Here is a 23,465-nt window from a genome sequence, read left to right as displayed (position 1 = left end):
TTCTACTTGGATGGAGGTCGGCAGCACAATCCAGACCCTAAGACTGGCCCCTAAAGTTAGAAAAAGTAAAATTTGCAGTTGGGGATCAGATGTGGAAACAATTCACCAGCCCCTTCAAAGACCTGTTTGTAGCCAGCAACTAGGGGGGAGCAAGGGAGGATGGAGGGAGTGGGCGAGGGGGGGTGGAGGATAGAGGAACAACCAAAGAAAGGGAAGGGAGGAGGCAAGACACAGCTCAGGGGTGGGGGGGGGAGCACCCACATAACAGGGAGGAAAAGGGGAAATCTGCCCTCTGCACACAGGTGTGTCGAATAGAAAATAAAGTGTATGTAGTTTTAAAAAATACATAGAAATAAAAGAGGCTCAGAAAATGAAGCCATCAGCCTATATTTATACAAATGTCAGTCAATGTAACGCAAATAGACCATGTGTATTTTTTTTGCAGCAGCATTTTTGTTCTATCTTGTTAGTTTATTCCACTTGTTCTTTTTTTATTTTCTATATTGTTTTTTTAAATATAATTTATAGTGCAGAAGGAGGCCATTCAGCCCATCGAGTCTGCATCGGGCCTTGGGAAGAGCTCTCCCACCTAAGACCACACCTCCACCCTATCCCTTAATCCCAGCTACCTTTTTTGGACACTAAGGGCAATTTATCATGGCCAATCCACCTAACCTGCACATCTTTGGATTGTGGAAGGAAACCGGAGCACCGGAGGAAACCTACGCAGAGACGGGGAGAACGTGCAGACTTCGCACAGACAGTGACCCAAGCTGGGAATCGAACCTGGGACCCTGGAGTTTCCATTGTTCTCCCTTTATGCTTTATAATACAAATGTACATTTTGACCACTTGTACATCAAAGAGATATAAATTATTTATAACCTCGGTTAGGAGGGATGCAATTGTAAGATGGAATGATATGAAGCAAAGACTCACCTGTAATAAATTAAAAACTCCAATAAAAACATCTTATAAGTGTGCATATGTATATCTATGCGTGAATGTGTATGTGCGTATTTATGTTTGTGCATGTATGCATGCATATGTTTATGTATGTATGTATGCATGCATATGTTTCTGTGAATGTGTGTATGTATGAGGGTGTGTGTGTGTCTGTATGTGTGAGAGGTATGTATGTGTGTGTGAGAGGGGTGAGTATGTGAGAGGGATATGTGTTTGTGTGTGAGGGGTGAGTGTGCATGTGTGAGAGAGGGGTATGTGTGTGTGTGTGTGAGGAGTAAGTGTGAGAGAGGGTTTCGCATTTGTGTGTGAGGGGTGTGTGTGAGAGGGGTTAGTGTGTGTGAGACAGGGGTACATGTTTGTGTGTGAGGGGTGAGTGCATGTGAGAGTTTTGCGTTTGTGTGTGAGGTGTAGGTGTGAGAAAGGGTTGAGTGTGTGAGGTGTGTGTGGGAGAGAGGGGTGAGTGTGTATGTGAGAAGGGTATGTGTTTGTGTGTGAGGGGTGAGTGTGCATGTGTGAGAGAGGTGAGTGTGTGTGTGAGGGGTGTGTGTGCGTGCGTGTGTGTGTGTGTGTGTATGAGGTGTGTGTGTGTGACGGGGTGAGTATGTGTATATGTGACAGGGCTATGTGTATGTGTGTGAGAGAGGGATGAATGTTTGTGTGTGACAGGGTGAATGTGTGTGACAGTTGAATGTGTGTGTGAGAGGGGTGGGTGTGTGTGTGAGAGGTGTGAGTGTGTGTGACAGGGTTGAGTGTGTGTGTGAGAGGCGTGAGTGTATGTGCGTGCTTATTTGTCTGGAATGAAAATCTAGCTCTTTAGCAGCACTCCCAATACTAAATGAATTTGGGAGCAAAAGGTCAGCATCACTCCTCCCATTAAAAAAGATAAAAAGAAGGTAAGAGTTGGGAGTATTTGTTGAATAGGAGAACTTATTTATTGTGATAAATGTACACATGTAAGACATAGAAAAATCTTTTAAATTAGTTTTGTAGATTTGGACTTACTGCACAATATTTTTTTTAGGTTTTTTTCTTGAACATGATCCAAATGTTTCTTTGGTGTTTCATCAATACTGGAGGTATTTCTCACATACACACTCACCCCTCTCTCCCACACACACACCTCACACACTCAACCCTTTCTCACACCTACACCTCACACACAAACGCAAAACTCTCACATGCACTCACCCCTCACACACAAACATGTACCCCTGTCTCACACACAGTAACCCCTCTCACACACACCCTGGATTAAGTGAATGGACAAGTGGGTGGGGATTGAGGAAGAATAGAAAAATACATATGTTTTAGATTGTGAGAAAGTATTAAATATTAGTCTCGGAGAGATTTGGATACCTTTGTTCATGGAACACAGGCCGTTAGCATGCTGGTATGGCAAGCAATTAAGAAGACAAATGGCATGTTGGCTTTTATTACAGAGGAATTTGGAGCGGAAGAGTAAGGAAGTTAACCTTCATTGAGACTCCTCCAAGGCAAGGAAGTCTATCTGAAATTGTTCCGAGCTGGAGTGACAGCAGACCTGGAGTACTGTGTACTGTTTTGGTCTCTGTATCCTCTATCAGGAAAGTTCTCTCGGAGGCAGTGCAACACATGTTCACTAGATTGGTTCTTGGAGTAAGAGGAAAGATTCAGTGGAATGGGCTTTTACTTTCTGGATTTTAAAATAATGAAAACTGATCTCATTGAAACATAGAAGATTCTGAGAATGTCTGGCTTGGGAGATGCTGAGAGGCTGTTTCATCTGGCTGGGGAGTCTGGCGCTAAGGGGCATCCACAGTCCTCAGGTTACATGGTTGACCATTTTAGACTGGGACAAGGAGACATTTCTTCACTCAGGGAGGTGTGCATTTTTCAGAGGGCTGTGGATGAGATTCATTGAGGAGATTCAAAGTTGAGATTAATAGATTTTTGGACTCTAAGCGAATCAAGGAATATTGGAATCGGGTGCGACAGTGGACTTGGGGATGGAGGATCAGCCATGATCTTATTAAATGGCAGAGAAGGCTTGAATGGCTAAATGGCCTTCTCTTGCACCTATTTTAATGTTCTTATACAGCCATGAATAGTTTCAGTTCACAGATGCTATTTTCAGGATTGTAACCATAGTATTCCATGGGGTGTTGGGATATCAATGTCTGGAACTAAAGTTCAGTTTCATCCTCTACCTGTTATTCATCCAGTTAGTAATTGACATGACATTAACTATTTCTAATGTGATACAATAATGAAAATGAGAAATAAATGAGGATTCAAAATGTAGCATGAAGCAATAGTTTTAATGAAGTTTTTTTTGTATTTTCAGGAACTAATTGGATATATTGTAGAGATCACAAATGGACTGTGAGTTCTGCAGATTGTCAAGTTCTTATTCCTCTAACAACCACTGACATAACTGTTCACAATGTTAGTTATCATGTAGCATAGCTTAACAGAGCTCAACATTTATCTTAGATGATCAACGTTCAAATAAAAACAAATCTAGTCCAAATGGCAGAACATTTGATGAAAAGAATATGTAATATAACATTTGGAACAAATAGAATACTGCAGCAGTATATCATCCTAGTTAGATGTTCACAGATTTGATTTGTGGAATATTCCTGCCACCAGTAAGATAACATTTGCATTAAATGCATAAAAGTGAAAATTCCTCCTAGTATTTCAACAGTCTATGCTGGACAAAGAGTGTGCAAGAGAAAAAAAAAGCTAATCCACCACAAGGATACCGTGTTTGCCCAAGGTTGTTAAGCATCAGAAAATACCTTGACAGGAAAACATTGTTGAGACCTGGGACTCGGCAGCACGGTAACACAGTAGCACTGTTGCTTCACAGCGCCAGGGGCCCAGGTTCGATTCCCGGCTTGTGTCACTGTCTGTACGGAGTCTGCACGTTCTACCCATGTCTGCGTGGGTTTCCTCCGGGTGCTCCGGTTTCCTCCCACAAATACTGAAAGATGTGCTGTTAGGTGAGGTGGACATTCTGAATTCTCCCTCAGTGTATCCGAACAGGCGCCAGAATGTGGTGACTAGGGGCTTTTCACAGTAACTTCATTGCAGTGTTAGTGTAAGCCTACTTGTGACAATAAAGATTATTATTATTATTATGTACAAATAAAAACAGAATATACATTTATTAGAACAGGAAATTAGAAGTTTTACCCTGAAATAATACCCTGGAGGGGCCTGCTTCTTGCAGGCTCAGCAGTTGGATGTTAAAAGAACAGGCTGACTCTTTCTCAATTCTCAAAAATGGTATAGAGATTTCAAAATGGACACGTGAGTCACAAGACCTTCCTTCTCCACAGTGGCATCAAAACCAGCATCTGGAATTAGCTTTGATTTCAGGGCCAATAATGTCCTTGTCATTAGTTGTTGGGTGTAGTGTTTGGGAAGCCATTGTCTAGGCAGACCCACTGACTTCACGAGCAATGTGAGATTATCAGATACTAATGATATCCTTTTGAAATGGACCTGGTCACACTTAGGTGTGATACGAGTCTGTCAGCAGTTTCGTAGACATAATGAGTTCTGATGTGCAAGTCCCCTGATCCCTTGTAATTGCAGTGGGTCACTCTAATGATGTGTGAGATTCCAGGAGTAACTTTTGTTCTTGCAACTTCTGGGGTAGTTCCCAGACTAAAGGACGAGCGCTGTAGTCATGTGGCTTGTTGCAGCCACCTCTTCTGGGTCAACAATAAAGTCAATTTTTAACAAAAGCATTAAGAATAACGTTTTGACAATACAGTATTGGAGTTCGTCTCATGTCATAGGAACCCAACACTTTTCTGAAATTAAAACTCTTACTGTAGTATGATGGTTGACAACAACAAGTTATTATGTAATATGTGAGATAGAATCTGGCTAAATATTTGGGCTGTGCATGGGAATTATGCTTGGTATTCAATGGTATTAATTTTGTTGACATTTAAAAGGATTATGTTCCATTGTAGTCAGTGTTTAATCATGTTACTGTGCAATTTTGTAATTAGTGACACCTATAAGGGATCAGGTTTTATGTGTTTTACACTTTTCATGTCTGTTTAACAAAACACTGGTTTGGAGGACAATTACTAAAGTATGATTGCAAACCTTGTTAACTGCTGATCTTAAGTGTATCAGCAAGAAGTTATGTGGGCTTTGCTTGAAATGTAATTTTTGGATATCCAAGATTGATGAAACACGAGAACAGTTTAAATTAAATAAGGGAAGCTTATGTGGTCAGTATGCAAATATCAAATGACAGAGCTAAATTAATTTGGGGTAATCACAAACTATTATGCACCTTCAGAACCAATCATCAGGTTGAATTGGATCGTGCACAAGGGAATCCTCACATCCAAAACAGGATAAGTGAACACAGCCAAGAACCGGTCTTACGAAGGAGAAGAGGAACACCACAGCGGACAGCTTTACGACCACATAAAGATGTCACAACGATGAAAAGAAGCAATGAGGTCCAAGCCGAGTAGCGTGCTCGGTGTTCGAGATTAACATAGGAAGTAAGGCCTAAAGCAATCAGTAAATTATGATCTGGTTTGTTAAATTTTACCCATTTTTATACTTAATAAATTCTCCCGAAAGGCCATGAATTAATCTGTCCCACTGTCGACTTTGTCAAGTCCAAGAATCCTTACAGTTGTTTGTAATTAGTTCAACGAAGTGTTCATTTAATTATCATTCGTAACTAACACTAATAATGATTTTAAAAAGCAATTGGAAAATGGGTATTATATATATATATCACTTAAAGGACAGTATCAAACATATCTAGAGTGTGATGAAGTTTGGTTTGTTACAAACTAGCATAATATTATTCTTGCGGCAGAAATATTTATTCTTAAAAATGTACTACACACAATCTGTTTTTTTGTTGTATTTGTCAACATTTGTTATTTTGATTAAGTAATCAAATAATGTGTATCGAGTACATTTCTTCATTTGATCACGAGGAAATACAGTTGATTTATGGTATAAAAGCCCATTGCCCAAAACCTAGTATAATTAGCCTGATGTGTGATCAATAAAGCGGAAAGACCTCCTAAAAGTAGAAACTGAAATTAGAATGGTTCCAATCTGGCTGTGATTCAAGGCACTGATTTTTGAAATTTCCGCAGCGCGGACCTCGTCCTTTTGTACACTACGTGAACAAATGCCACAATGTTATATTAAAATAAAGTAACAGGTTGCTGCAAGATCGTGCGGTCATTTGTTCAATTGAAGAATTACAAATGCTTTAAAAAGGTTATCAGTCTTTACCTGGACGTTTTAACGGGATGTGTGAGATAGCTTCCATGTTTTACTGGTTTTATGAATGCTGGACAAACCCTCTATGATGCTTCCCCAGCCTGGGGATAGAAGTGGACTGGATGGGATGGGGCATTTCATTCTCCGAAAAATGCATTGCAAACCTTATTCAAAAGACATTCATACCGAGCCTAAAATATACAACCGATAATGCAATTATAGTTCTGATTGACAGGTGAACCACAATCGAGACTGCAAGCCCTGAGACTGCAAGCCCTGTACACATTGCAATGCTCTGGCAATAAATGCTGATTCCTTGTCCAAATTCTTCTTAAAACGTACTGATGGAGAAACACCAGTTCAAATTAGTGAAAGGGTAAAACCTGACAACGTTACATCTTAAGGGGGCTACTTGTTCATTATAAAGTAGCCAGTCTTTGGGATGAAACTGCGATTTGTTTCTCCGTACATTGATTTTTTTTCCCTCTCTCTCTCTTCCCTGATTCGCTTCATGACTCGGGTAGCTCCATAATTTCCTGACTGCCAGGGCAGTGCGGGAGGTTGGAAGCGAGGTACCTGTCAATCAAATTGATTTTCGGGCGCTTTGATCCAATCGCGGCAAGACGGGGCGGAATTGACTACAATACCCAGAGTTCCCCGGACCACCGCTCCCATGATAGGTCAGCAAGGCTCCAATGAGGGGCGGAGGGCTAGCCGGGACTTCCGGTTAGTCAGGCTCCAACCGTTAGCGCAATTTTTCCCTCAGTGTGAGCATCCTGAGCGCGAGCGAGGGATGGCACCTGTGTGAGGGGCTTCGGCTGATTGCTCGCGCACACGGAAAATGTTTGAAAATATTGTTCTGTAATTAAATGTGTATATTTATTAGAGCCATCATTTTCCAATAATTTGCGGTTTCTTTTCCTCGGGAGTATATTTATTTTTTTTGAGAGGATACAGTAGAGCGAGGGAACGGTTATAAAAAATCACCGTATTTAGATTTAATTATGAAGAAGTTTAATTTCCGAAAGGTGTTGGACGGTTTGACAGCCGCGTCCTCGCCCGCTCACTCCGGCAGCGGCGGTGGTGGTGGGCTCGGATCTGGGACAGGCGGCGGCGGTGGCGCTGGAAGCGGAGGCAGTGGCGCTGCCAGTGGCGGCGGCGGCGGCGGCAGTGCCATGGGCGGAGGGAGAGGAGGAGCTGGGGACTCGGAGGTACCGGAGTCACTCGCATCAGAGCACTTCCAGATCTGCAAGGTAAGTGGAATAAACACGTCCAAAGACAAAAATAGATCCAGTTGAAGGGAGAGCGAAATAAACACGCCTGACTTCTTGTTGCTAAACACGATAATGGGGGGCAAGACCTCAGTATAACCGTTAGCTGCGTCTGATTTATCGAGTAATTACATTAAAAACTTTTACCCTCACAGCTCTCTCGTGAATTTTCCATCAGCCAGCACATATCGCAAGGTAATAGTGAAGGATTTAAACTTGTTTTTTTGGGGTGATTCTTGCAACTCTGACACGCTGATTTGCGGGAAGATATATGACTTCTCACAAGCGTATAACAATAAATACAGGCATTTTAATAATGAAAACGCATTGTAAAGATGCACTGATGGATTTAATGGTGATGCCCATTAATGATGATGCCCATCGCATTTCGGCAAGCAAAATTAAAAAAAGTATGTATGGTATTTTAACCAGTTTAATCTATTGTATCCAAACTAACGCAACGAGGGACTACGCAAATCTCAAATTAAGGCGGAGCTCTGCAAACTAAATTAAATGTTTGCAAATCAATCAACACCTCTGTTAGTCTGTTGGAAATAAAGGCTCCAATACAGTTCACATAGCAGGTAAAAAGTACTGTTAAGAATCAGCAAGATAACTTTATAGATTGGAGTTCAGCCAGTATATCCTGCAAAATAATAAATGCAGGAGGCAGTGGAATTGCCAAGACATTTCACCTCTGAATATGTAAGGAAACAAAGACAATGTTTGCTACATCAGAGTGTTATAAATGACATGCAAAACTGGTGGTAGTTTAAAAAAATGCATATCCCTAAGCTTGTCAGAATCGGCTTAACATGAAAAGCAATTACCTTTTGGATATATCAGCTTCAGGTTAAGATGTCAAACATAAATTCAAGTTAACATAAAGTTCAGAGAAGCCAAGGGGAAAATGAGAAGGCAGGGTTTTTCTTGATTACAGTGTATTTTTACATGGTGTCAAGGAAGGTGATTAATAGGAACTGGGGAAATATCACTCATGAACACCAGCTTGTAATTAAAGTCTTAACATTCTCCAATACATCATTTGAAACCATCTGTACAATTAATGACCAGGAGAAGATAAGATGCTCTCAGACAAAACAAATTGAAGAATGTTGCTTGCCTCTGTCTGTGCAATTATATAATGGTTAATATAGTTTGATTTTAAAAAGGCAGTGACCTATAGAACTGCCTTCAGAATACCTATTGACAGTCAGTAAATAAGTTAAACAATTTTGTATTTAAAAACATAACGTGATGCAATATGATTAAATAATGCTATTATCAAGTGGAAATATTAGTACAGGTCCTTTTTTAATGGAAAAGCATGAAATGTTTTGTAATTTTGGTTATGCTTGTTTACACTCGGAGGAACAAATGTTTACTTGCAGATAACTAAATAGAATCCTGTATAAGGAGCACATTATTATCTTTTTAGAATTACTGAGTTATAATAACAATGGAAATTAATAAAGGGAACAAAACTGTTTCTTCCCCACAAAATAAATATAGTTGTTCTCCATTTTGAATAGAATTGGATAATGTGAAAATGTAATGCTTACAAATCACAGAATGTGATCTGTAGTTTAATTAAACCATCTTTATTGTAATTATCTTAAATCGAAAATATATTCTAAAGACCATGGCAGGATTTGGTACTTAAAGAAAGTAAGATTTCAGACAGTAGATTGCATTCTGCAGTGATTGACGCAAGAGTTTTAAAATAATTTATCCTGCTGCACATGTTTACAAAAGAATTCAATAAAATGGGAAACTCTTGACATTGAGCAAGAATTTGTAATGTAAAAATCAGATCTCTGGCATATTTTAAAATTGTCCAAACAAAATTACCCTGGGACATCAATAATGTTTTACCAAATAACTATATATAAATGAGTGCTGTAATATTTAAATATCATGGGTTATTCAAGTTACCATAAAACAGATTTTTCTATTATAACATGTAAAATTGCACAACTTATTTTCTGTCATGTGCAATGGCTATGTCGTAGACTGCCTAGATATAATGAATACAACAATTTTGCTTCTATAACACTGCTTAGATGGAGAAAGACATCTTAAACAATTTATAGACAGATGTACATATAATATATAACTATCTGAGTCAAGAACGCAAGAAAGAAAAGAGGAACAGAGTGAGGTTGGGCCAAAGAAAGGGAAAGAAAGATGGGGTTCAAAAACCCAGAATTGTTTTTTTTAAAAAATCTGTGAATTAACATTTTATTCCACTGGTATCATTGATATGACAATTCAATGTAATGGGTATAAAATTGGTGAATTTGTCCTGTCAAATCAGCCTGTGAGGCCTGCTTAGATTACAGAATGCAAAGGGGCATATCGATAGACTAAATAGTACAGCAACAGAGCTGCTGACGTACTTTCACTCATGCGCTTATGGTACTGATGAAGAACTGTTGTAATCCACTGTCGCTGCCAGTACAATACCTATTTGTATTCATTAATACTCTTTGATTTTAATGAAAAATGCTGTTGAAGTCCTCTAAAAATTAACTAGTCCCTAGTGTGTGTCTTAATATTAAGAAAGTTAAAATACTAAGTAGAGGATAATGTATTATGGAAAGAGAGGTATTGATTTTTATTCGGTTATTTAGAAGTGAGAGATTGCGTAACTCGTGGAGCACTGCAGATTTGAGGAACGTATGGTCTGTTTAAAATCAATTGCTTCATATCATATAATCAGATTCTCTGTTTATTGTATATTCTTCAGATGTTTCACTCTTTTAGCTTTTAAGTAATACATTTTTAATTGTCCCAAACCAATTTATTCACTGGGTTACGATGTAGTGCAAACAGTGTTTGAGTTACTATCTAAGCAAACGGAGACTCACTTTCAGTTAAACCACTTGTTAATATTACCAATATAATATTTATTCAGATATGAAGAATTATATTTAAATAAATGAAAATGAAGACACCAAAGGAAAAAGACACAGCAAGTCCTCATGTCAACGCTAACAAATAGTAGATAGAGCAAATTGACTGTCCATTTATTTTGTGTCTTTGAGTTGATTGAATGACCGATGCACACCTGCGTATATCTTTATGTTCCACTAAATCTGGTTATTTTGGATACATGGAATTGTAGTGAGAGAAAATGCACTGTATGAACCAAAGATTATCATTTTATTTATACAATACATGTACTTGTGAAAGAGAAAAAAAGAACAATGGACTTCAATCTAGAGTTAAACTGCTCCAATCTATAAATAGTAAAGTGAATATTTGCAGTTTAATTCTATTAACCAGCCTTATAAATATTGCAATACAGAATTGGAATCCTATAGAGTGAAATATAAATACATATGAACTCTGCCATGGTTTTGTGCATAACTTCTATCAAATTAAAGTATTGACTTAACCGCTGGAGCTGGTAGTTATTTGTTTTATTAGCTATTATGAATGCATTCTTGTTTATCATGTATTGTTCAGCTCTTAATCTGCTTCGGTGTATATGGTACTTTCGTCCTGAATATCAGTAGTATTTGAGCCATAATATTAAAATATTACTTATTCTTGTGACATGATGAATACGCAGGCAGCATTTAGATGTTCTGTTTGCACATGTGCCATGAAGATAATTCATCAATATGCCAGAGTACCTGGAAGAAGTACTTCGATATAGAAATTTCGCCAGGGATGAACTTTTATTATCACCTCCCTGCTTTAGCAGATATTTACGTATGAACATATGAACCAGGAGTAGGCCTCTCGGCCCCTCGGGCCTGCTTCGCCATTCAATAAGAGCATGGTTGATCTGATTATAACCTCAATCCCATTCCTGTCGACCCCGATGACCTTTCACCCCCTTGTTAATGAAGAATCTATCCAGCTCTGTCTTAAAATATTCAAAGATCCTGCTTCCAATGCATTTTGAGCAAGAGAAATCGAGTGACTCAAGACCCTCAGAGAAGAAAATGCTTCCTCATCTCCACTTTAATCGAGCGATCCCTTATCGTCAAATAGTGACCCCTAATTCTAGATACTTCGACAAGAGGAAACATCTGCTCCACATCCTGACGATACCCTTCAGGACCTTAAAGGTTTCGATCAAGTCGCCTCTTACACTTCTAAATTCTGGTGGATACGAACCTAATCTCTCCAATCTTTCCTCATAAAACAACCCGGTCATTCCTCGTATTAGTCTAGTAAACCTCCGAACTATTTCTAATGCATTTAAGTTTTTTCGCGGATAATGAGATCAGTACATAATACGCCAGATGTGGTCTCACCAAAGGCCTGTATAAATGAAGCATAGCCTCCTTACTTTTGTAATCAATTCCCTTCACAATAAACAATAACAATCTATTAACGTTCCTTATTACTTGCTGCATCTGTATACTAACCTTTAACGATTCATGCACGCGGGCACCCAGATTCTTCTGTACCTCAGAGCTCTGCAATCTCTCACCATTTAGACATTAAGCTTCTTTTTTTATTCTTCCTGCCAAAATAGGCAATTTCACATTTGCCCATATTATACTCCATGTGCCAGATTTTTTGCCCACTCACTTAACCTATCTATGTCCCTTGCGTCCTCTTGACAATTTACTTAGCTACCTATCTTTCCGTCACCAGCAAATTTAGCAACCATACTTTCCCTTTGTCCAAACCTTTTATATAATTTGTAAAAAGTTGAGGTCCCAGCACTAATTCCTGTGCACACCACTCGCCAATTCTGTCAACCAGAAAAATACCTATTTATGCCAACTGTCTGCCTGGTAGCTAGCTAATTGAATACAAGGCATAAATGTCATTTGGGGAGCCTGACTGATCCTAATGCCGTAACTCTTTAGTTTGAGCATCTAAATGTAGATTTTTTGCTGATGTGAGGGTGATGGATACACATTGATGAAATTGAAATATGTTTTTGACATTTGCATAACTTTTCTCACCAGATCACACTGTAGGTCTGCCTCTACTCCTCTGGCTACTTTCTCCTCCTACTCACCATGTCCCAACCCCCTCACCTCTCATTTAAAATCCTCATTCTCTATTGCTCATTCAAGTACTCGTTTCTCACCGAGATATCTTTATTGCTTTCCTCCCTCAGCTTCTGCACTGGGTGACTTTTCATTCTCAGTGATTTCAAACTGCACCTCAATTCATCTTGCTTTCTTGCCTCTGAGTCAGTAACCTCCTAGTCTCCCTTAATCTCTTTTCATATAGATGCCTTACCTATGCTCACGGCTATCTCCTTGCTAACTCACATGGTCTCGCTACTCCCATTGGGGGAATCATAGATCAGGCCATCTATGATCACTTCCTCATGTTCCTTTCCACTTGCATCTTCCTGTCTCCTCCCAATCTTGCTTCTATTTGTGCCTGCCCTTGTGGCAAAATATTCACCCAGTTTGTTTGCAGCTGCACTTCAAAATCCCAAATGTCTATCTTTTGGCCCCTCCAATTTGCAATCTTGCTGAAGCTACCCAATTGGCTTAACCACGCCCTTACCTTTAACACTGATGCCCTTGCCCTATTAAACAGTTTCTCATACCTGTTATAATACTCATCTCTGCTCCAATTAGAAAGGACACAGACTTGAACTGATATGGCAGGCAAATTCTTTAGCCATTCATTATGTACTGATGTGAGGGTGTTGATTCCCTTATTTCCCATTTCTTTATTTTTGCTGTTATCGTTTTGACCCATGAATGCTTAATGGGCATAGATGTTTAAGTCGAGCAGATGAAATGAGGAACTCAAAAGTTCCAACATAGTATACTGTTCTCTCTCTCTCTCTCTCTCTCTCTCTCTCTCTCTCTCTCTCTCTCTCTCTCTCTCTCTCTCTCTCAGCTGAATCAGCCTGAAAGCAAAAACAAAACCTTAAACTGAAACACTAAATTGAAGGAAGGTGCGCTATAGGACAGCCAACTACAACAAAGACTTTTATCCCTTTCACTTATTATTTTACACTCCTCTGTGTTTGTCCTGTCTTGTGTCTGTAGATGGTGGGGTGAGTTTAAGTAGAGGGTTTGGTTTTAGGTAATAGTTAACCTGTTGTATTTTCTGCATGTTTAATTATGGTTATTGTTATTTTTAAAAATAAATTTAGAGTACTCAATTCATTTTCTCCAATTAAGGGGAATGCCCAATCTACCTACCCTGCACATCTTTGGGCTGTGGGGGTGAGATCCACGTAGACAAAGGCAGAATGTGGAAACTCCACACAGACAGTGACCCAGGCCAGAATCAAACCCAGGTCCTTGGCGCCATGAGGTAGCAGTGCTAACTACTGTGCCACTGTGCTGCTCTATAGTTATTGTTATTAATAAATTTAAATTCTGTTTAGATTTGCAAACCTGATGACTAGTTATTGGGAAGCCAAGGGTCAAAGACTTTGGGTGTTTTTCTAAGAATTATTTCTTAATTTCAATTGTGTTGTGACTCTGGGTCGAGTGAAGCTGGAATTGACATTGCATTAGTCCGGGTGTCATAATGTACCACAGGGTTTGTCAGACTTTTCGAGCCGTGGAACCCCTAGTGACCTTCCAAGACCATTAGAGAACCCTAAACATTCTCGTAATGTTGATGTCCTTTTTTTTGCCATGAAATAGGTGCAAATAAATGTAAACAAGTCTTTTCGAGTTACATCTGTGTATATATTACCGTAATACATGACTATTTTATTCGACAAAGAACTGAAGGCTGACCTTCCTGTCGTCTTCAATGTGAGGAGTTCACACATCAGCTATCTCCTGGCTAAACCAACCTTCCATGACCGCTTAACATTAACCCTTGGCTAACCCACCGTCCCATAGTCCCTTAATATTAATCCCTGGAACTAATATCCACTTTCGAAGACTTTTCATTTCTGTGGGCAGGTAGTGAAAAGATTAAGAGTACTTTGCCCTCCTCGGATGCTGCCAGTGTTCCTCCCACTCCTCGGGTGGTGCCGCCACTCGTCACACTCCTTCAGTGCCGCCACTGCTATTCCTCCCATTCCTTGCATGCCACCAATGCTCCTCACCCTCCTAATCACCGCTCTAATCGCTGCTTGTGTGTTTTTAAAATTACTTTATCAGAGTTATAAAGCCAGAGCTCAGAGTGTGGACAGGGGCAAACCCATAATCCAGCTCCTTGCCTGCTCCAAAAATCAATTCAAATTGAATCCAATTCATGGTCCTCACGAGAGACATACCAGATACAGGCATTACACTTGAACCTCACGATCATTTTAGCCAAGCGCTTTTATGCCCAGCATAAAAGGGAACTGAAAAAAATTAAATTGGCCAATCAAAGCCCAGCCTCTCTGAGAATTGGTTGAGTCAGCCAATCAGCAGCCAATTCTCAAAGAGGATGGTGCTGATTACCCAATTTGATTTTTTTTGCTTTCCTTTGAATTCCACTGTTGGTGATGTGTGTGTTCCATGGCTCCTGCAGAACCCCTGCAAGATATTCATGGAATCCAGAGGACTGGAGAATTGCTAATGTAGTCCCTTTGTTTAAGAAGGGTAGCAGGGATAATCCAGGGAATTATAGACCTGTGAGCTTGACGTCAGTGGTAGGCAAACTGTTGGAGAATATACTGAGGGATAGGATCTATTCACATTTGGAAGAAAATAGACTTATCCGTGATAGGCAGCATGGTTTTAGGCAGGGAAGGTCATGTCTTACAAACCTAATAGAATTCTTTGAGGAAGTGACAAAGTTAATTGAAGGGCTGTAGATGTCATATACATGGACTTCAGTAAGGCGTTTGATAAAGTTTCCCATGGCAGGTTGATGGAAAAAGTGAAATCGCATGGGGTTCAGGGTGTATTAGCTAGATGGATAAAGAACTAGCTGGGCAACAGGAGACAGAGAATAGTGGTGGAAGGGAGTATCTCAAAATGGAGACAGGTGACTAGTGGTGTTCCACAGGGATCCGTGCGCGGACCACTGTTCTTTGTGATATACATAAATGATCTGGACGATGGTATAGGTGGTCTGATTAGCAAGTTCGCAGATGATACTAAGATTGGTGAAGTTGCAGATAGGGAGCGGGAGTGTCAGAGAATACAGCAAAATATAGATAGATTGGAGAGTTGGGCAGAGAAATGGCAGATGGAGTTCAATCCAGGCAAATGCGAGGTGATGCATTTTGGAAGATCTAATTCAAGAGCGGACTATACGGTCAATGGAAGAGTCCTGGAGAAAATTGATGTACAAAGAGATGTGGGAGTTCAGGTCCATTGTACCCTGAAGGTGGCAACGCAGATCGATAGAGTGGTCAAGAAGGCATACAGCATGCTTGCCTTCATCGGACGGGGTATTGAGTAGAAGAGTCGGCAGGTCATGTTACAGTTGTGGAGGACTTTGGTTAGGCCACATTAGGAATACTGCGTGCAGTTCTTGTCGCCACATTACCAGAAGGATGTGGATGCTTTAGAGAGGGTGCAGAGGAGGTTCACAAGGATGTTGCCTAGTAGGGAGGGTGCTAGCTATGAAGAAAGGTTGAGTAGATTAGGATTGTTTTTGTTGGAAAGACGGAGGTTGAGGGGGGACCTGATTGAGGTCTACAAAATTGAGAGGTATGGACAGAGTGGATAGCAACAAGCTTTTTCCAAGAGTGGGTGTGTCAATTACAAGGGTTACAATTTCAAGGTGAGAGGGGGAAAGTTTAAGGGAAATGTGCGTGGAAAGGTTTTTACGCAGAGGGTGGTGGGTGCCTGGAACGCTTTGCCAGTGGAGGTGGTAGAGGTGGGCACGATAGCATCATTTAAGATGCAGCTAGACAGATATATGAAGGGGCGGGGAACAGAGGGAAATAGATCCTTGGAAAATAGGCGACCGGTTTAGATGAAGGATCTGGATCGGCACAGGCTGGGAGGCCCAAAGGGCCTGTTCCTGTGCTGTAATTTTCTTTGTTCTTTGTTCTGTGGACCCCAGTTTGGGAAACCCTGCACTGCCATATCTGGCTGGACCCCATAAAGCACGATTAAATTCTGTTCTTTTCTTTTCTACCAAACATGTTCACTATTTCAGGATAATCTGGAATACAAAGTTAATTCCAGCTTTCTATTCTCTATAGTAAATCTCCATCCCTGTCACATACACCCTCGCCTTCAACAAGAATTGCAAAGAACACCATGCCTCTGCTACCTCTTGACTTGCATGGAGTCAAATGGAATAGTCAAGTTTCTACCTTCTGATTCCATCTGAGGTGGAATAAGACTGTTTACACAGTCTGTCAGCTTTGACCCTGAACTGTTTAAGTATCAACCACATAGCCGCACCATCATGAAGACCCCACATTTCCATCTACCTTGAATCACCTGTCTCCATCCCTTCATGGCTCATCTGCTAAAACCCTCAACCATCCCTCTGCTACCTCGACTTGCCAGGGGTCAGATGGAATAGTCAAGTTTCTACCCTCAATTAACAGGAGGTTTTCAAAACTGTTGTCCATGTTCTGATTTGCACCAAGTCCCTGTGCCATCACCCAGTGCTCGTTGGCCAGCATTATCTCCCAGTTAAGTAATGGTTTGAATTTAAAAAAAACATTCCTGTACTTAAATTCCTGGATGGCCACACCCCTCTCAATTTCTGTAAATTCCTCCTCCCTGCATACTTCTCGAAATATTTGCCGTCCTACAATCTGGTCTCTTGTGTGTTCCTGATTTTCATTTCTCCTTTGTTGGTGGCAGTGCCATAAGATGCCAGGGTCCTAAACACTGGAATTTTCTTCCTAAACATGACCGCTCAATTTCCAGTTACTCCTTTAAAAGGCTCCTTAAAACCTACTCTTGACCATGCTTTTGTATATCTTCCCTAATATCTCCATGGATCACTGTCATATTTTGTTTGAACACTCCTGTGAAGTAAACCACAACATTTCTGCACTGCAGAAGGAGGCTATTCAGCCCATCGAATCTGCACCAACCCTCTGAAAAGATCACCCTTTCTGGAACCACCTAAGGCTGGAATTAAACCTGGGTCCCTGGTGCTGTGAGGCTACAGTGCTAACCACTGTGCTGCCCCTATTTTGGAGTTATTTTGGAGTTAAAGAATGCCATGGAGGGCAGTTGAGTAGAGGATCTGCTCATTTTTCTTTTGATTACATCTACATCAAGCAGGAAGACAGCGAGTCAACTGTGTGGCTTCTTCCAACAAGCAAAGGGAAATTTGGAAAGGCAATAAGTCAGACTTTGAGCCCCGAAAGCTGACTGCATGTGTCATACGTGACTTGAGAGCTTGGCTCATAACGACCAGCCTGTTGACTCTTTTTTTTTGGCCAGTGCAGATACGATGGGCTGAATGGCCTCATTTTGTAACTTTTCTGTGGTTCTATGTACTGAAGTCAAGGAAGGCAGTATAAAGATGCAAGTTTTGTTTCTTCAGAGAAAGTTATTTAAGCATAAGTTATACATCATTATGTGAAACCAATCTGATTTGAATTATTCTGTGTTTGCTTTTAGATGATATCAGTAATTCATACACTTTCAAAATTAATGCAAACTAAGAGCTGTAAATTATGTAGGTTTTTTTTATTAAACATTTTCACACCGATAGGTGATAAAGAAAATAAAATTCTCATTTTAACTTGCATGTGTATGAACAAATCTCTTCAATTCCGTTCTAAATTTAATCCATCAAAATATTTCTTATTAATTGCAGAAGATGTCAAAAAACTATTTCAAATTGGGTTTCATCAGTAAATTTAAAAATCGAATAACAACTTTGGTTAAACAGTTATAGGGTACTGATGAAAGTTCACAGACCTGAGATGTTGGGAGCGACTTTTAGCCCGTAATCATGGTCAGAAAGAATGGTGACGCAGGTGGAAAATCCAGAAAGAATCAGGAAACGTGGCCTCCACGGCACACAATCTCACCCCTCACTAAAGATTTATACCTCGCCGACATGACAAAATGAAATGAAAATCGCTTATTGTCACGAGTAGGCTTCAATGAAGTTACTGTGAAAAGTGATGTCACGTCAGCAAGGTTTACAACAGTTTTATAAGTACTGGATTCAATTGAGGGGATTGCTTCGGGGGCACAAAAGTACGTAAAGTCCACGGTGGGGAGGGAACATGTTCGGGCACTGCCAACCCATGTGTGGGGGCAATGCTGGGATGGACCCTCTGGGCAATCCCTTGGGAGCGTTTCCCCTTGGGTGTGTTAGGGAGGGCTGTTGCCTGTAAGGGGGGGAAAGAGTGCCCCTGAGACCACGGTGGTTGGGGATTGATGCGATGCCAGCAAGGGATTGGGAATGTGGGGGGGGGGGGGGGGTGCGCTCACATGATGCCTGAAATACAGTTGGGGGTGAGAGGGGGGTCGCCTAATGCCTGCGAAGAAGGGGGGTAGTGCCCTGATGTTGGGGGTGGTGGGGATACTCGAGAGGCACAAGACCTGGAGTGAAAACTGGGCTGTGCATCTGGATAGCAACACGCCTGCTCTCAGTCTGAGCCTGACACTTGAAAAATATAGGAAAATTCCACCCATTAACACTGTTTTCTTTCTCCATAACTGGTGCCAGACCTGCTGAGCTTTTCCAGCATTATCTATTTGTTTGTTCCAGATTCCAGCATCTACTGTATTTTGCTTTGATTAACATATGGTCTGTGATTTCGGTGTTTTCTTTTCAAAAACAACATTTTCTGGAGCTGAACCCTTTTAAGGAAATTAAATAAAAATGTATAATTTAAGTGCACTAAGAATTTAAGCAGAAAATGCCCTATATCTTTTTGCCATCAGTTTCATTTTGCTGCGATTCATTACAATGAACACATTATAACGTCATAAAAACTTGGTTTGGAACAATGAATTTGATTTTAACTCATTTGATTTTTGATTATACAAAGTTTTAATTTTAAATGCTATTTGGTAATTCTTGATCAAATTACATTTTGTAAAAAAGCTTGTTGGTTTTCAATTTGGGGAAAATTCTGGTGATGGGTATCTAAGTAACTTATGAAAGAATTTGAAAAGATAGTCAGCTTATCATTTTTATCTTTTACGTGGAAGAGCTTTATTGTGCTCTCACAGGTTTACAACAGTTGTATCTTTGGTATGTTCCTGAGCATCTTTAACATCGCAGGCTGAGCAGGAACAAAATTAGGGAGATAGTCAATGGCACAGAGGTTTTTGAAGTTCAGCAGAGATGGAGCAGAGTAGAGGGGTTTAGGGAGATAATTCCAAAATATGTCTGTGGTGTGTCTGAATGCTTTGTGACAAAATGAGGGGGAAACATGTGGGTGAGAAACACTTAGCCAGGAATTGAAACCATGATGGGTTTGGTGGTGATGTAAGACTGGGTGTGGGTTGCAGAGTCATGCAGAAGCGAAACATTGTCAAATTTGTAGATTAAACCAGGAACTTTGAAGCAGCTGTCTTAAGAAACAGCAAACCAATGGATTTGGACAAGAACAGTGGTGGTAAATAAGTGGAACTTTGGGAAGTGTAGAAGCAAGAGATGCAGTCCGGATCAGTTGGAATTTGTGAAGAGTTTTAACTTGTATGCTTTTCACCAGCTTTCCATGTGTTTCAGTTACAGTGGGATGAAGTCAGTGCATAGTGATACCTGTATTTCATTGGTGGAAATGGATGGTCTTAGTGATTGATTTTAGAGCTCAAACAGGACACGAATTGTGCTTTGAGCTTAAGTGATAATGAGGTGGTTTCTGAAATGCAGTATTTTTAGCTGGGACTGTTTTTAAAAAATAGCTTTGGGTCTTGATAATATTGAAATTCAAAAAGTTGTGGCTCTTGACTTTATGCCGAATCGACAGTGAGAAAGAATAATGTCAGTAGTGTCATTTGAGAGTTGTGATGGAGAGGTAAAGTTGGCTGCCTTTTGACTTGCATATGAAGCATGATCTCATATTTACAGATTGTGATACATTAGCTAAATATAATTGAGGAATGTAAGGAGACTAAGGATTGAACCATGGCTTGTTGCTCGTGGTGCCGGTAAAATCGGCCACCTACATGTCTTCTCCTGACCTGATTAAAATTTTACAGGTTGGGGGTGCGCTAGATGGTCTACTGAGGTTCTTAAGTGACCAGTTAAAACCAGTTAATGAACGTTTATCCCACAGTCCCTGGTCTTTTACCTGAGGTGTTTGCGGGGTGGGCATGGGGGATGCCCAAAAACTGGGGGGGGGGGGGGGGGGTGCACGCGGGAAGCCCAAAAGCTTTTTGACTTAATTGACCATTGACTTTACAGCCCATTGACTTAAATCACAGTACTTAAGCAGTCAGTGATGGGAGAGATGGGCACTGATTTAGACAGACATTTTGGCTCCATATTAACCCACTACGAGTGGAGATATATGGCTATTTGGAAAGGGGAGAAATGGTGCTTTTTATGGGTGGATTACAATCTTGATGTTGACTTCAATTTCAGGTCAACAATCAGAATTGGGTGTAATGGGATGTTCACCATTTTCCCAGAGGTGGTCAGTTAAGCAGCTACCTCCAGGAGCTCCATTCAGTTAAGGGCAGCAGGCAAATCAGGGAAGTGGGAGGTCCAAGAGGAGGCCCTTCATTGATGTTTGGCTGGCAGTCCCAGTAGGAGAGGTGGTCACTGCTGGGGCATGTGGGAGACTGTGAGGATGTCCCAAAATGAAGACATTCTCTGCAGTATTGTGAAGAATTAAAAAGCAGACGTAACAAAAACTGTCAATCCACTTTTGCAGTGGAGGAGCCTCTGCAGCTGTGGCTGTTGTATCCCAGAGGCTTATATGCAGGATTGTTATAATATCATAGAATCTCAACAGTGCAGAAGAAGCCATTCAGCCCATCAAGTCTGCGCCGACCCGCCGAAATCCCTCACCCCATCCCCGCAACTCCACTTAACCTTTGGACAGTAAGAGGCAATTTAGCATGTCCCATCCACCTAACCTGCACATTTTTGGACTGTGGTGGTAAAACGGAGCACCCGGAGGAAACCCACCAGACATTGGGAGAATGTGTTAACTCCACACAGTCACCCAAGGTCAAAATTGAACCCGAGTCCCTGGTGCTGTGAGGCAGCAGTGCTAACCACTGTGTCGCCATTATGACGTGATCTATAGACGAGTTCTAAATCATGAAAGCTTTTGGTAAGGTTAATGGGAAAACCATTTCCACTAGTTAATAAATAATGAGGCTATGTAAATTTATGACCAACAAAAAATAAATGGAGCAATTAGGAAATTCTTACTTACTGAGAAAATTGTTAGGGCCTGTTAGGGCTAACAGGTGATGAAAGAGAATCGCGCCGGGCTGCTCGGAGAATTGCCGCAAACGGCGAGCGGCGATTCTCCGGCCCGGATTGGGGGGGGGGGGGGTGGGGTGTGTGCCTCCGATAGGCTCTGGCCCGCGTTCGGCAGGCCGGCCCCAACATGTGATGGATTAAAAAGTTGGAGAGGGGGTTGGAGAAGGTATAGCAGAACAGACGGTCAGGGATAGATGGGAGCTAAGGTGAGATTGACAAAGATGTCATGGACACAAGACAAAGGGAATGTTAATGGTAGAATTAAGGACGGCATAAGTTGCTGATAGTGGCAGGGAGGAGGGTGCGGTTTGCACTTGGGCAAACCAATAAAACATCAAAAAAGGACAAAATGGAGGTGAAAGTTCAGTCTCAAGTTGTTGAACTCAATCTTCTGTCTAGAAGGTTGTAACACGCCTAGTTGGAAGATGAGTTGTTGTTCCTCAAGTTTGTGTTGGGCTTCGCTGGAGCATTACAGCAAGAACAGACATGTGGGTGTGAAAGCAAGATGATGAGCTGAAATGGCAAGTGATAGGAAGGTTGGGGTCATGCTTGCGGACTGAGTGAAGGTATTTCAAAATAAGTCACCTAGTCTGTTTTTAGCCTCCCTGATGTAGGGGAGACCACATTGGACAGAAAATTCATCTGACCAAATTGAGGGAGGTGCAAGAACTGCTTCACATGAAAGGAGCATTTGGAGCCGTGACGGTGAGGAAGGAGGAAATAAAGGGAGAGATGTTGCACCTTCTGTGATTATGGGAAGGGGCTGAAGGGTTGGGGGCGATGGAGTGGACCAAAGGGAGTGGTCCCTGAGGAATGCTGACAGAGTGGAAGATGTGTTTTGTGGTAGCACCATGCTGGAGTTGGTAGAAATGGCGAGGTTAATACTTTGAATGTGGAGGCTGACGTGCAGAAATTGAGGACAAAGGGACCCTATCATGCTTCTGGGAAGGAGGGTAAGGGCAGAGGTACGGGGATGGGTCAGGCAAGGTTGAGTGCGCTGTCAATCATAATAGGGGGAGAAACCTCAGTTGAGGAAAAAGGCTGACTTGTCATAAGTGCCATTATTGAAGGTAGCATCACTGGAACAGATGTGAAGGAGGTGGAGAAACCGAGGGAATGGGAAGGAGTCCTTGCAAGAAGTGGGTTGTGAGGAGCTGTAGTTGAGGCAGTTGTGAGAGTTGCTGGATTTGTAATGAATATTGCTGGTCAGCCTAACACCAGTATTGGTGGCAGAGTGGTCAAGGAAGGAAAGTGTTAAGGTTGGACCATGTGAAGTTGAGAGTAAGTGGGAATTGGAAGCGAAATCGATGAATTTTTCCATGTCCACAAGGAAGCGTGAAGAGGCACTGATCTAAGTCATCAATGTAACAGAAAAGGAGTTGTGGAAGAGAGCCCGAGTAGGACTGGAGGAAAGAATGTTCCACCTGCCTCACAAAAAGGGTGGAAGATCTCTTTCCCGAAGAAAATGATGATTGTGATTCTCCGGGTCCACTAGTTGCCAGATTCCTGATGGCCTGTTGGTTCAACCACGAGTGCCAAAACAGGATTGTAGCTGGATGTCCAACCCGTTGTGAGTATCTGGGTCCCTGAGAATAGGTTTCCTTGAATTTTAATATTATTACCAAGTTTAAGGCTGGATGATCTGGTCTCCCAGTATTGTCTTTTCCATAGTTCGTGTTCTAGCAGATGCCAATCTCTCCTGGCCCTGACAAGTGGGAAGCCAGGTGTTGTGGACTCTGA

General features: G+C 41.2%; 1 protein-coding gene across 6 annotated transcripts in view; it reads left to right on the top strand.

Annotated features, from left to right (window-relative positions):
* The first annotated feature begins 7,013 nt into the window (after positions 1-7,013).
* Positions 7,014-23,465, top strand: part of stxbp5l (syntaxin binding protein 5-like) — a 721,261-nt gene continuing 704,809 nt past the window's right edge. For all 6 annotated transcript variants that reach the window (XM_038801940.1, XM_038801939.1, XM_038801935.1 and 3 more), the window contains exon 1: positions 7,014-7,484. In XM_038801940.1, the coding sequence (XP_038657868.1) occupies positions 7,236-7,484 (249 nt within the window). In that variant the 5' untranslated portion in view covers positions 7,014-7,235. The remainder of the gene's footprint in view (positions 7,485-23,465) is intronic.

The sequence above is a fragment of the Scyliorhinus canicula genome, chromosome 7 (genome assembly GCF_902713615.1).
Source record: "Scyliorhinus canicula chromosome 7, sScyCan1.1, whole genome shotgun sequence".
NCBI lineage: Eukaryota > Metazoa > Chordata > Chondrichthyes > Carcharhiniformes > Scyliorhinidae > Scyliorhinus > Scyliorhinus canicula.
This window is presented reverse-complemented; position numbering and strand designations above follow the sequence as displayed.